The following is a 12,946-nucleotide window of genomic DNA, read 5'->3' on the forward strand; positions in this document are numbered from 1 at the left end:
TTGGCAGATGCACTGCTCTGAACTGGCCTGGCACCCTGATATTGCCACACAGATGGCTGTTGCATCAGAGGATGATCGAATGCCTGTGATTCAAATGTGGGACCTTCGGTTTGCAACATCTCCCTTGCGAGTGCTGGAAAACCACACAAGGTAGTGCTAAATACAGAGCAAGACAAGTCAGGTTGTTGTCGTTACCCTTTTTCATCCTAATTTAGCGAGACATTCGCTTCTTTTCTTAATAATTGTAATCCATTAAATCTTTCCTGTAAGTTTTCACAGTTAATAGAGAAGAATTGGAATTATATCATGCATTTTTGTGAATACTTTCCTCCTTTGTTACAAAGATTATTTGTAATCCTCATAATGCTTCTGAACTACGTATTTTGCCCCTTTTTGTAGCAGTCTTCCTTCTTTGCTCAGTTTATAATATTGTCTTAGTTATGTAACTAATATGCCCAGCATTACTATGGAATGCATCCCCATGAAATGGACATCTATAAAGATTCCTCCAAGCCTTGGATGGTTGTCACTTACTTATTTTCTTCTCGGTCAGTCATTGTCATCTTCAAAGTTTCACTTTCGGACTGTTGGTAACACTGTGGCTGGAGTCAGAAAATCAATACTTCCAAGCCCACTTTAGGACTTGAGCACAAAAGTGTGAGCTGGTATTTCAGTGTAGTGTCAAGAGCATACCCACTATCTGAGTTGCTGCCCTTTTGGCTAAACTAATAAACGGAATCCTTCATTAAATGACGTGTAAAAGATTTCATATCATCATTCAAAGAAAAGTTGGTTTCTCCTGGTGTCCTTCACTAGAAAGACTAGATCATTCATCTCATCCTAGTCTGTGGGACCATGCTGTACCCAAAATGGCTGCAGTGTTTGCTGAAATAACAAATTGCCTTTGAATCTTTAGAAACTCCTCCTCATTTCCTTCAGATCAGTTCAGGACACGGCATTAACTTTACAAAAGGGCATTATTCCCAATACTTTTGACGATTTTTATGTCAATATTATGTGAGAATCTGTTTGGATTTGGCTACGAAGCAGCCATAGTTAAATAGCTTCCTGTCACTCCAGTCTGGATTATCCAATTGATATAGTAATGCAGGTTATTGAAGAGGTCTGAGGGGGCTGTTTGTGCTGATGCTTTATTCTTTCAGGTTATGCACAGTATTTCATTCTTACTAACATTGTAACTTAAATACATTTTACAGAGGAATTTTAGCCATTGCCTGGAGCTTGGCAGACCCAGAACTACTTTTGAGTTGTGGGAAGGACAATCGTATGCTTTGCTGGAACCCCAACACTGCAGAAGTAAGTGAAATGTTTAATGAAAAGGGGAAAAAAAAACACAACTCTAGAGACATAAAAACAGGAGTAGGCCATTCAGCCCATTTATCTCGCCCTGTCATTCAAGACAATGATGGCTTGCTGAACAATTTCTGTAATAATCTCTGTACCCTGGCTTTACTGGTAATCAGAAATATTTTAATCTTGACTCAATCTTGATCTTCCACCAAGCTAGATGCAGAATAAGATGTAACTTTGTAGTGATTTGAAATTTTTGCGGACTCTTTTCTGAAGAATGAACTAAATATTTAAATTAATTGTATCCATTGAGTGTCCCAATTTGTACAGCAGTGTGCACTTGTATAGCTCCTTTAGTGTAGTAACTTGTTTCAAGGCACTTTGCAGGAACATTGGAAACAAAAGTCTCCAATGAGCTTACATTAGAAGTTAATAGAATAGACGACCAAAAACTTGGTCAAAGAAATATTTTTTAAGGAGGAGGAGAGGTTAAGGGATGGAATTCCAGAGCTTAGGGCCTCGGGAGCTGAAGGCGCAGTGATTAGTATCAGGGATACTAGAGGCTAGAATGGGAGGAGAGCTGATATCTCAGAGGGTTGCAGAACTTTAGAAGATTACAGAGATGAGAAGGATGAGGCTATGGAGGGACATAAAATGAAAAGAAGTATAAAATACAAGCTTTGATTAACTGAGAATGTGTGTATTTCAGTAAACACACGGGTGGTATCTGAATGTGATTTGGTGCAAATTAGAACACAAACAGCAGAGTTGTGGTTGAACAAGCTAATGGAAGGTCAGACACAAAAGTACAGCCAGTCAAATATGATCCCAAAACTACCTACCTTTTGCCTCAACCATGCAGTTATCAGGAGGAGGGATAGGAGTCAATAGCTTGTGGACAGTTTTTTCAGCAGGACAAATGAAAATGGTGTTCCCATTTATAATTTATTTTAGTTGAAGGAAAGTTCTACTGCTGCAGTACTGAATGGCGGGTTATCATTTTGATAAATTGGACAATCGGGGATTTGAAAGAAGTGATCGTCAGGTTGGATTGGGTTCACTGAGCATGTATATGGAAACTGATGCTGTATTTGAATTATATCACTGAGGGGCAGCTTGTCAGTGAGAAATAGGAGGGGCCTAAGGATACTTGGAACACCAGAGATAATGGTGTGGGAGCAGGAAGACATAACATTATAACCAGAAAATCATTTACAATGAGCAAGGTAAGAAGAGCACCAGGTAGGAACATTTCCACCCAAATTGTGAATGATGGCAGGTTAGAGGAGGATGGTGCAGTCGGTAGTGCTAAAGGAGTGCACAGGTTGAGAAGAATGAGGGGGTGGGGGGAATGGTGTTCCTTTATCACAGTCCCTTAGAACGTCGGTTGTGACTTGAACAGCCATTTTTCTACAGTGGTCAGGCAGAAACCTGACTAGAGGTCATCAAACAAAGTTTCTATGAAAATTAGATAAAATGTTTTGGATGTGACTTTTTTGGTTTTATCCATTGATCTTGTGATAATTGACTGGCTTTACCATTTTGTCATTAACTTAATACCTGATAGGGATTTCAAAACAAAACTTAGCTGACTCCTCCTTACACAAATGTCTCCATACAGGAGACATTTAAGTGAATATAAAAGCACAGTGCAAAATTAAAATTTGGAGACAGGAGTGGGAATTTGAATAGATCGAAAAAGTTAGATCGTTTGACCCATTTGAGTGGATTCCCAGAGGCAGTACCAAATAAGCTGCCATGTGAACTTTTGTCCAAAAACCTGAGAAAAAGGGTTAATTTTTCCTGATTCAAAATAATATCATGCAGCTGCAGGACCCTTATTTCCCTACAATTCAGTCCTGTTTGATTGCTCGCCATCACCTTAGTTCACAGAAAACATTGAGTCCGGTGGAGAATCCTATAGCTTGGGTACATAGTTAACTCTATAATGAATTGGTCCTATGTGTACATAGATATATGGTTGACGTCACTTCCCTGTGCCTTCTGTTTACACATTACAAATTGGAGTGGTTAAGCTCACCATTAACATTGTCTGTATGACTTGATTTGAATCATGCATCATCCATTCTAATTATTAACCTGTGTTTATTTGTTTTCTTGTTCCTGAATGTTACCAGGTTGTATATGAGCTTCCAACGGCTACACAGTGGTGCTTTGATATTCAGTGGTGCCCCAGGAATCCTGCCATCCTCTCTGCTGCTGCATTTGATGGCCACATCAGCATCTACTCTCTCATGGGTGGCAATCAGGATGCACAAAGGCAGCGCCAGGTTGACAACGTAAGTGAATCATTTACGAAGGGGTGGAGATTTATCTCTCGTGTGTGAATTTCATCATGTTTAATCTTGCTATGGTTCCTTCGCTGCACTTAACAAGAGATGCCTTCGCATACTTTCAGCAAATATGCCAAATATGTTCTGAAGGAAAATTAAAATTTACATGGCAAAAATGGCAGCACCAAAGTCTTGACCACAGTATTGAACAACTACATATATTCACCCTTTGGGGTTGAGGAAATCAGTCAATCGCCCATTGGACAGTGCTGTGAACTGACAACAGCAACTTGGATTTAAATAGCACCTTTAGCGTAATAAAGCATCCCAAGGTGCTTCACAGGAATATTAGAAAACACAATATGATACTGAAGCATGTAAGGAGATCATCAGTCAGATAACCAAAATCTGGTCAAACAGTTGGCTTTGAAGAAGTGCTTTCAAGGAAGAAACTGAGGTAGAGAATGCAAGAGGCCCAGGGAGGGAATCCCATAACTTTGGACTGAGGCAACTGAGGGCACAACTGTGAAGGGTAGACTGATTTAAAATCCTAGACGCTAAAGAAGCCAGAATTAGCTGAGTACCGACAACTTGGAGGGTTGTGGAACAGGAGGAGATTAGAGGTAGGGATGGGGCAAGGCCAAAATGGGATTTGAAAACAAGGGTGAGAATTTTAAAATGTAGACATTGCTTGTCCAGGATCCCATGTAGGTCAACAACAGAGCTGTTATAAGTGAACAGGATGGAGCTAGTTAGGGCATGGGCAGCAGAAACTCAAATTTTGAAAGGGTAGACTGGGGCGACTGCATTAGAATAGTTGAGTCTGGAGGTAACAACCGTATAAAAATCTATTTCTTTAGCAGATGAGCTGAGTTGGAAATAGATATCCATCATGTTGACACAGACATCTGATGGGAAGCTCATCCCATGGTCAAATCCGACAGCAAGTGATTGGTTTGGTTTAATTGCAGCAAATAAATCATGTAGGGGCTGGAGATGTGAACTCTTGGACGACAAATGAGGAGAGCGGAAGAGACACATTGCTGGAGATAGAGTTGTGCAGGAGGCCAATGAGCTGTTGATTAATGAAAACAAAGTATTGCAGTTATGTTGGAAACCTGAAATAAACACATAGTGCGGAAAGACTTAGTGGGTCTGGCAGATTCTGTGGACAGCTAAGTAGTTAGTTTTGGGTCCAATATGACTCTTCTGGCCTGAAGAAGAATAGTGTTGATCTTGAAACATTAACTCTTTCTCTCTGTCTCTGCACAGATGCTGCCAGACCTGCTGAGTTTCTCCAGCATTTTTGCTTATCTATGCGCTGTGGATTAAGTTGGATGTGTTTTTCAAGAATGTGCTGGCAATTGTTAGGGATTCATGAGGATAGGGGAAAAAAAGATAATCTCCAAGATCAATGCTTATTCTTTAGTAGGCAAGGTAGCCAACCTGCTCAAGAATTTTTGGCAAAACTGTTATGGGGGTAAAAAAGCAGCATGACAAATCAAATAACATTTGCTGTTTTCAACAATGATCTTAATGCAAACACCAGATCAGAATTCTGATGTGATGTCTCTTGGTCACTAAGTGTTTCCTGTACTTTATAGGCTGTGTGTGGTGCGAGCCCGGAGGAGTGAACAGCCCCTGTCAGTGCCAAAGCAATTCTGTGAAGTGGTCATTTATTATCCACAAATACTGTTTGTTTTTTTTTGGATACAGATTTCCTCCTCCTTTGGGAATTTGGATCCATTCGGCACTGGACAAACTCTTCCTCCATTGCAACTTCCTCAGTCCATACCACAACCAAATGCCGTGCTGCCTCTGAAGAAGCCACCCAAGTGGATTCGTCGCCCTGTGGGAGCTACATTTGCCGTAGGTTTTAGAATCTTTTGTGATCTAGAGTTAAAAGTAAACTTGAAGTTTTCAAAATTATTTATTTTTTTGCTTTTGCCTACCCTGAGCACCCCCCCACCCCTGAACAAATCTCCTCAGAAGGTGATCACTTATTTAGAATATAAAACAGTGGTGGCTCAGTGGTTAGGACTGCTACCTCACAGCGCCAGGGACCCAGGTTCAATTCCATCCTCAGGCGACTGTCTGTGTGGAGTTTGCACATTCTCCGTGTGTCTGCGTGGGTTTCTTTCGGGTGCTCTGGTTTCCTCCCACAGTCCAAAGTTTTGCAGGCTGGGTGGATTGGCCACGTTAAATTGCCCGTGGTGTTCAGGGATGTGTTGAATAGGTGGGGGATGGTTCTGGGTGGGATGTTCCGAGGGTTGGTGTGGACTTGTTGGGCCAAAGGGCCTGTTTCCACACTGTTGGAGTCCTATGATTCTATGATACATATGGCAGCTCCATCTTTGCACCTCTTCCCCAAATGTTCATTCTTCTTGAGCAACATTAAGATGGTGTGTTGATAGGGTACTTGACTGTGACAACAGCTACAACGCGGCTCTCGTGCCCCATCCTTCTGTACAATTGCCACAGATGTAACTGGATAAATCTCAGATCAATTTAAATACTAAGGCCCTAAAAAGGAGCAGAAGACCGTTCTGCTCATGGAACCTCCTTCGCCATTCAACTAGATCATGGTATTGAGGTAGACAATCAGCCATTTTCTTACACTATTTCCATATGTCTTTAGTATCTAAAAATCTATTGAGGTCAGTCTTAAATATACTCAATGACTGAGCCTCCACAACCTTCCAGAGTGTAGAGCTCCAAAGACTCATCTTTCTCTGAGTGAAGGAATTCCTTGTCATTTCAGTCCTAAATAGCCTAGCTTTTACTTTCAGACTGTGTGTCTTCTGGTTGCAGAAGCATCTGTGCGTACAGACACATATACCTACCCACTGAAGTATTCTGTAATCCATGTAAGCACCTAGGAGTGAGAGTATACCATCTAGCCCCTCACCTGCGCCATCATTCTAGATCATGGCTGATCATTTCTTTGCGCACCAATTTGCCGCACTATCCTCGATGTCATTAATCATCAGAAATATATCAAGGCATCAATTTCATATGCTTCAGTGCAATCACATCTCAACTCTAGAGGAAAAAAGGCTCCAGTCCCTTCAGTTGCACCATCCCAGGGATTAGTCTGATGAATCTTTCTTGCACCCTCCAATGGCCGATATATCCTTCTTTGAATAAAGAGACCAAAATTGTACATACTACTCCAGGTGCTGCTTTACCAAGGTTCTCTACAATTGCAGCAGGATATTGTCCTAACTCTGCACTTGGATCGGCTTGCAATAAAGGCCAGCGTACCATTTGCCTTCCAGTAAGGCCGAAGGCATTTGTGGTACATCCATTACTCTTCCAGTTGACATCTCTGTTTAAACCTCAGATTTTCCTACCATGTGCACCTATAGTGTTCAGCAATACTGCAGTTACTTGATTGCACTTTCTGTCAAGGTGCAGTTTTATGTCACTGTTATATTCAAGTTATAAGTCACTTCTGTTTTTGCCTGACTGAACTTGACTGCTCACTTTCGATCACTGTGACTTGGTGTATTTGAATGCTTGGGTGTTGGTGCAGTGATTTATTTTTAATAATTTTACCAGAATTTTAGCATTTAGTTTTAGTAGTTTAATAAGTCATGTCTATAATCTTCAGACTGCTGTAAATTGAAATAATTTTGAACTGTTTTTGTTTCCTTTTTCTGTTTCATGACTTGTTTCCAATTGAATTTGAAAATAAAACAAAGTTTGGAGGAAAACTGGTCACATTCCAAAATGTGAAGCCCCAACCACAGCAGCAGCAAGAAGCTCCTTTCCAAGTATTCGTCAGCCAAGTTGTCACAGAATCGGAACTCCTGAACCGTTCCAATGAATTGCAGTCAACCATACATTCAGGAGGCTTTGTAGAGTACTGTCAATCCAAAGTTAATGCTGCCCACACAGACTTCGAGAAGAATGTTTGGGGGTTTTTAAAGGTGAGGAGAAAATACTAATTTAGGACAGTTCATAGCTTCTGGAAATAGTTGTGACACAGAAGCAAGTCATTTGGAATGGTACATCTATGCCACTCTGCAAGAGTAACCCACCTAGTCCTGCTCCCTTGTCCTTTCTTTATAGATGGCATTGTTTTTGTTCAAGTAAGAATTTATTTTTATTTTGAAGGCTTCGATTGAATCTAACTCTGTCACCTTCTTAGACAGTGCATGCCAAATTCTAATTGTTCACTGTGTAGGAAATGTTTCCTCCTGTCACTGTTGCTTCTTTTAGCAGTCACCTTAACCCAGGGTCCCTTGGGCTGAGTCCAACAGGATGTTTCTCCTGACCTCCTCTACTGAAACTTCTTATGAGTTGAATTAAAGTCGATTTGATAATCTTCTCTTCACTAATCTACCAGGGTAATGGAAGTTCCTCATCCCTGCAATCTTTTCTGCATGCTCTGTAAGGCTTTCATATCTCTGCCTGAAAGATGCTGCCCAGGTGAGACTGAATCAGTGACACATTTATTCCAATGTCCTTGCTTTTATACCCTGTGCCTTTAGTTTCTATTTATCCTTTCGTAGCATATGGGTGTTGCTTGGCCAAGTTTTAGAACAAGGCGAAACAAGTACACTGAGGTGAGATAGTAGGAACTGCAGATGCTGGAGAATCTGAGGTAACAAGGTGTGGAGCTGGATGAACACAGCAGGCCAAGCAGCATCAGAGGAGCAGGAAGGCTGACGAAAGAAGGGTCTAGGCCCAAAACATCAGCCTTCCTGCTCCTCTGATGCTGCTTGGCCTGCTGTGTTCATCCAGCTCCACGCCTCTACGCTGCAGTTGGAATGCTTTATATGAACCAGTTTAGTCAGGCATGAAAAGATATTGGTGGCATTGAGAATTTACAGCCAGTCTTTAAAAGTTGGAGACTCCCTTTGTACTGTCAGGTGTGGTCACCTCGGTGTAAATGGGCAGCTGGGTGGCAGCAGACAAAGTATCTCCTGAACAGGCTTGTTACTCTGGTACCCAGCATCTTGCGTTAGGGCTCCCAATCAGAATCTCGCTTTGATTAAGGAACAATGCTTCAGAAGTTAATACAATCAATGTAAAGCTTTAATGAGAGCTTGGATGCCCACACGTGCTCTCTGTCTCGTGTGTGTGTGTCTGTGTGTGTGTGTGTGTGTGTGTGTGTGTTTTTTTCTCTCACTCTCTGATTTGCTCTCTGAACGGTGCATTTCCATCATTTTCCACTTAGATTCTCAATATTTTGTGGCCATTCTATTTAGCGTCTGGTACTAAACTTTCAGGAGTTGCGGAAAATATAATTCACTATGAGTGCTTTAGTCAGCCCAGCTGGTAAATCGTACAGTGAGTGCATTCCACTGATTTAACTGTCTTACAGGTAAACTTTGAGAAAGATCATCGCAGTAAATACTTGGAGCTTTTGGGATACAAACAACAAGAGCTTGCAGAGAAGGTAGGAATATAATTACCTGGTGTGACCTTCTGAGTGCTAAAAAGAAAGAAGCTGCTATTTATTCATTTTGTCCATGTGAGCTGTTTGGAATAATTATTATTTGATAACATTTACTTGGGAGGGAGGATAATTCAGAATTTAACTGAAACTATATTTTCATGGGCCCAGGACACTTTTGAACATTAGTGCATTTCTACCTTAGATTGCAACAGCATTACAAAGTGGAGGAGACAAGATTGGACTTCCATCATATAAGGTAAAAACAATAAAAAGCAAGTAAGATGAAACACAGCCCTCCGTTGTCTCAGATTGGAAAATTGAAAAACAATTGTCCTCCATTACGCAAATGCTTCTAGTTATTTATCATGTAGAAGTAACTTGGTGATACTGTCTGTCATTTTGTTTTTATGATTCGAATTTAATATACAGAAGAATGTCACTTTGCCCACTGAATGGGTCTAACTCTGCAAGAAAATATTTTAAAAATCAGAACTGATCTCTCTTCCGTTTTCCTGATGCCCTATATCTTTAGCTGCTTGAACAACCCAAAAATGTGCAAGTTGCGTTGAATTGGCTGTGCTAAATTACCCACAGTGTTCGGGGATGTGTAGATTAGGTGTGTTAACCATGGGAAATGCAGGGTTACAGGAATAGGGGTAAGATCTGTGGAGCTGGATGAACACAGCCAGCCAAGCAGCATCTTTGGAGCACAAAAGCTGATGTTTTCTGCCTAGACCCTTCATCAGAAAAGGGATAGGGTCTGGGTGCGATGCTTTTCGGAGGGTTGGTGTGGACGTATTGGGCCAAATGGCCTGTTCCCACATTGTAGGTATTCTTCTTAATGGTTTCTTCATTTGTGGCAAAGCATTCAAAACATCTGCAGTGCCTTTTATGGTCAATGGAAGTCTCCAAGTATTTTAATGGAATTTAATGAAATAATTTTCATGAAATACTTTTGAAGTGTCCTCACTATCATGAGAAAATGTGGTAGTCAATGTGTGCAAAGCCGGGTCCCGCAAACAGCAAAAAGATAAAGGTGAGGCAGTCTGTTTTTTTGATATTCATAGAATCCCTACAGCGTGGAAGCAGGCCATTTAGCTTGTTGAGTCCACACTGACCCTCCAAGGAGCATCTCGCCCAGACCCACCACCCCGAACCCTGGATGTCCCATGGCTAATCCACCTAGCCTGCACATCCCTGGACACTACGGGTAATTTAACATGGCCGACCCACCTAACCTGCACACCTTTGGATTGTGGGCGAAAAGCAGAGCACCTGGAGGAAACCCACACAGGCACAGGAAGAATGTGCAAACTCCACACAGGCAGTCACCCCAGGGTGGAATTGAACCTGGGTGCCTGGTGCTGTGAGGCAGCAGTGCTAATGACTGAGTCTCCATGTTGTCAGTGTTGGTCCACCTTTTGGAGATACCTGGCCAGCTATTCTTCATACTAGTGCCATGCCACTTTTATGGTCACCCGTGACATCTTACAGGACCTCGTCTTAACACCTGTTCCGAAATAATAGCATATCTCCAACAGTGCAGTATTACCTCAGTATTGTAGGGGTGTGTCAACTTAGATTTTGAGGAAGGCAAATTTATGCTTCTATCATGTAAAATTTTACTGTGAAAAGAGCATTGTAGCCTTGAAAAAGTTTGTTGAAAGAACTGATAGACTTCGATGCTCTCTGCTGGTAGTCTGGAGAAATAACATAAATAGGTAAAAGATGGTTAGATGTAGTGGATGGTATGGTCTTGCTATTGATTAGTGAGACTATAATGTTTGGAATAGTTCACATTATGTTAACATTCTTGCTGCTGATTGGTTGACTGTACAAAATTGATGGCATTATGTTTCTTGGTGATGGGAATGGTGTGGTGTTGGAGTTCAACCATCTCCGACATGTCTTGTATACCATTATAGATGGATAAGATAGGTTTGGAGTTGGAGCTTTGAACATGATGGTTATTAACTTGATTATGTTTCACAATTGCTAACTTGTTCCATTCACTGTTTGAAGTAGGTTCAATGCTCTTTGAATTTCCTGTGTAGGGTGTGGCCTGTTTTACCAGTCTACAACTACATGATATGCTGTAAATTCCTGATTTAGTTTCAAATGCTTACCTTTATGCATGTGAAGAATGCCGTGGAGCTTCTCAGATGATGTTTGAATTTATAGCTACAGTAACTTGAACATTATGTTGCAATCTGAGAGCTGGAAAGGACCAAAAGTGAGCTGACTCTTGTCTTATGGAAGCAGCTGTTGTAGAGTAAGTGGGTGTGTTAAACTGGTATAATCATGGTGAATTTATCTACATATAAACAGAAGAAATCATATTGGCAATAGTAGCTGGGTAAGGAGTTCTTAGAATGCTTTTGAAATCATCCCAAAGCATGCTGCTCCAAAAAATACTAAGCAGATTGTATTTGTTTTGAATTATGTTACGAGACAAGCTTAACTAATGACCTCCAAGCAAAAGAACCTATTGATAGCAACAACCATTATATGACTGAATTTGACAATCAGTTTGAAAGGGAGAAGATTGGGTCTAGCACTGGTATTTTAAATCTAAATAAGGGCAACTGTGCGGACATGACAGCTGAGATAGGTCAAGTGAACTTGCATACTAGGCTATGGGATAGATCAACAGAGACACAGTGGCAGACATTTAAGGGGATATTTCAGAATACTCTAATTATTTTCCAATATAAAGAAAAAACAAATTTAAAGGGAGGGCACAAATCTAAAGTTAGGGATAGCATCAGGATTAAGGAATAACCATATAATTGTGCAACAATGAATGGAAGATCAGGTGATTGAAAACATAAAAAATGTTCGTAAGGTTAAACAGAATGAAGTAATTAGAGTGAGGGAAGCTAGCTCGGAACATAAAAATAGATGAGAGTTTCTATAGGTATTTAAAAAAGAAACGTGTAAATACATGGAGTATTGGCCTTCTAGAAAATGAAAATAGGGAGTTAATAGAAGACATTGAGGAAATGATGGACAAAATGAACACATATTTGCTTCTGTCTTCATGATGGAGCATGCAAAAATATTCCAATAATATCTAAAATCAGGAGATGGAATGGGGAGAGGAACTGCAAGAAATCATGAGAGAAGCAGGAGTAATAAAATGACAAGTCTCTAGGTTCAGATGGACTTGGTTGAAAGGTCTTCAAATAGGTTGCTAATGAGGCAATAGGTGTGTTGGTGCTAATTTTCCAGAATTTCAAAATGATTTGGGGAAAGTTGCATCAGATTGGCAAGTAGCAAAAATAACTCTGGTATGCAAGAAGGCAGAGATGTAGAGGTCATCTAGGTGTGTTGTGGGGTTAGGTTTACCTGACTGATCCCAGGGTTGGCAGAACTGACATTGGAGAGAGACTGGATCTGTTAGGACCACATTCACGGGATTTTTTTTTATATAAGAATGAAGGAGGATCTCAAAGAAACCTATAAAATTCTAGTATGACGAGAAAGGGTAAATGCAGGAAGAGTGTTCCCACTGACCAGGGAGCTCATGACCAGGGAGTTCATAACTGGGATCAAAGTATAGGAATATGGAGTAGGCCATTTACTTTTAAGATAAGGAGAAATTTCTTCATCCCGCGAGTGGTGAGCATTTGGTATTCTCTGCCACAGAAAGCAGTTGAGGCTGAAACATTGCATGTTTTCAAGAAGGAGTTAAATATAGTTCTTGGGGCTAAAGGGATTGAAGGGTATGAGGAGAAATGGCGATTGGGGTACTGAGTTGGATGATCAGCCATGATCATGTGGAATGGTGTCACAGGCTCAAAGGACTGAAGACTGACTTCTGCTCCAATTTTTTATTAAATAGTCTTGACATGGGGACATAGAAAGGATGTTTCCTCTTGTGGACAGACCTGAACTCTGGGGCAATGTTTAAAATTAGGGGTTACTCTTTTTA

General features: G+C 40.8%; 1 protein-coding gene across 9 annotated transcripts in view; it reads left to right on the plus strand.

Annotated features, from left to right (window-relative positions):
• Positions 1–12,946, plus strand: part of sec31a (SEC31 homolog A, COPII coat complex component) — a 95,222-nt gene that overhangs the window by 37,171 nt on the left and 45,105 nt on the right. For all 9 annotated transcript variants that reach the window (XR_007247217.2, XM_048527855.2, XM_048527809.2 and 6 more), the window contains exons 7-13: positions 8–150; positions 1,218–1,317; positions 3,450–3,611; positions 5,322–5,474; positions 7,310–7,537; positions 8,938–9,012; positions 9,215–9,268. Coding sequence is in view for 8 of the 9 variants with exons in the window: in XM_048527855.2 (XP_048383812.2) it covers positions 8–150; positions 1,218–1,317; positions 3,450–3,611; positions 5,322–5,474; positions 7,310–7,537; positions 8,938–9,012; positions 9,215–9,268 (915 nt within the window). In the remaining variant the exon portion in view is untranslated. The remainder of the gene's footprint in view (positions 1–7; positions 151–1,217; positions 1,318–3,449; positions 3,612–5,321; positions 5,475–7,309; positions 7,538–8,937; positions 9,013–9,214; positions 9,269–12,946) is intronic.

The sequence above is a fragment of the Stegostoma tigrinum genome, chromosome 1 (genome assembly GCF_030684315.1).
Source record: "Stegostoma tigrinum isolate sSteTig4 chromosome 1, sSteTig4.hap1, whole genome shotgun sequence".
In the NCBI taxonomy this organism is placed as follows: Eukaryota; Metazoa; Chordata; class Chondrichthyes; order Orectolobiformes; family Stegostomatidae; genus Stegostoma; species Stegostoma tigrinum.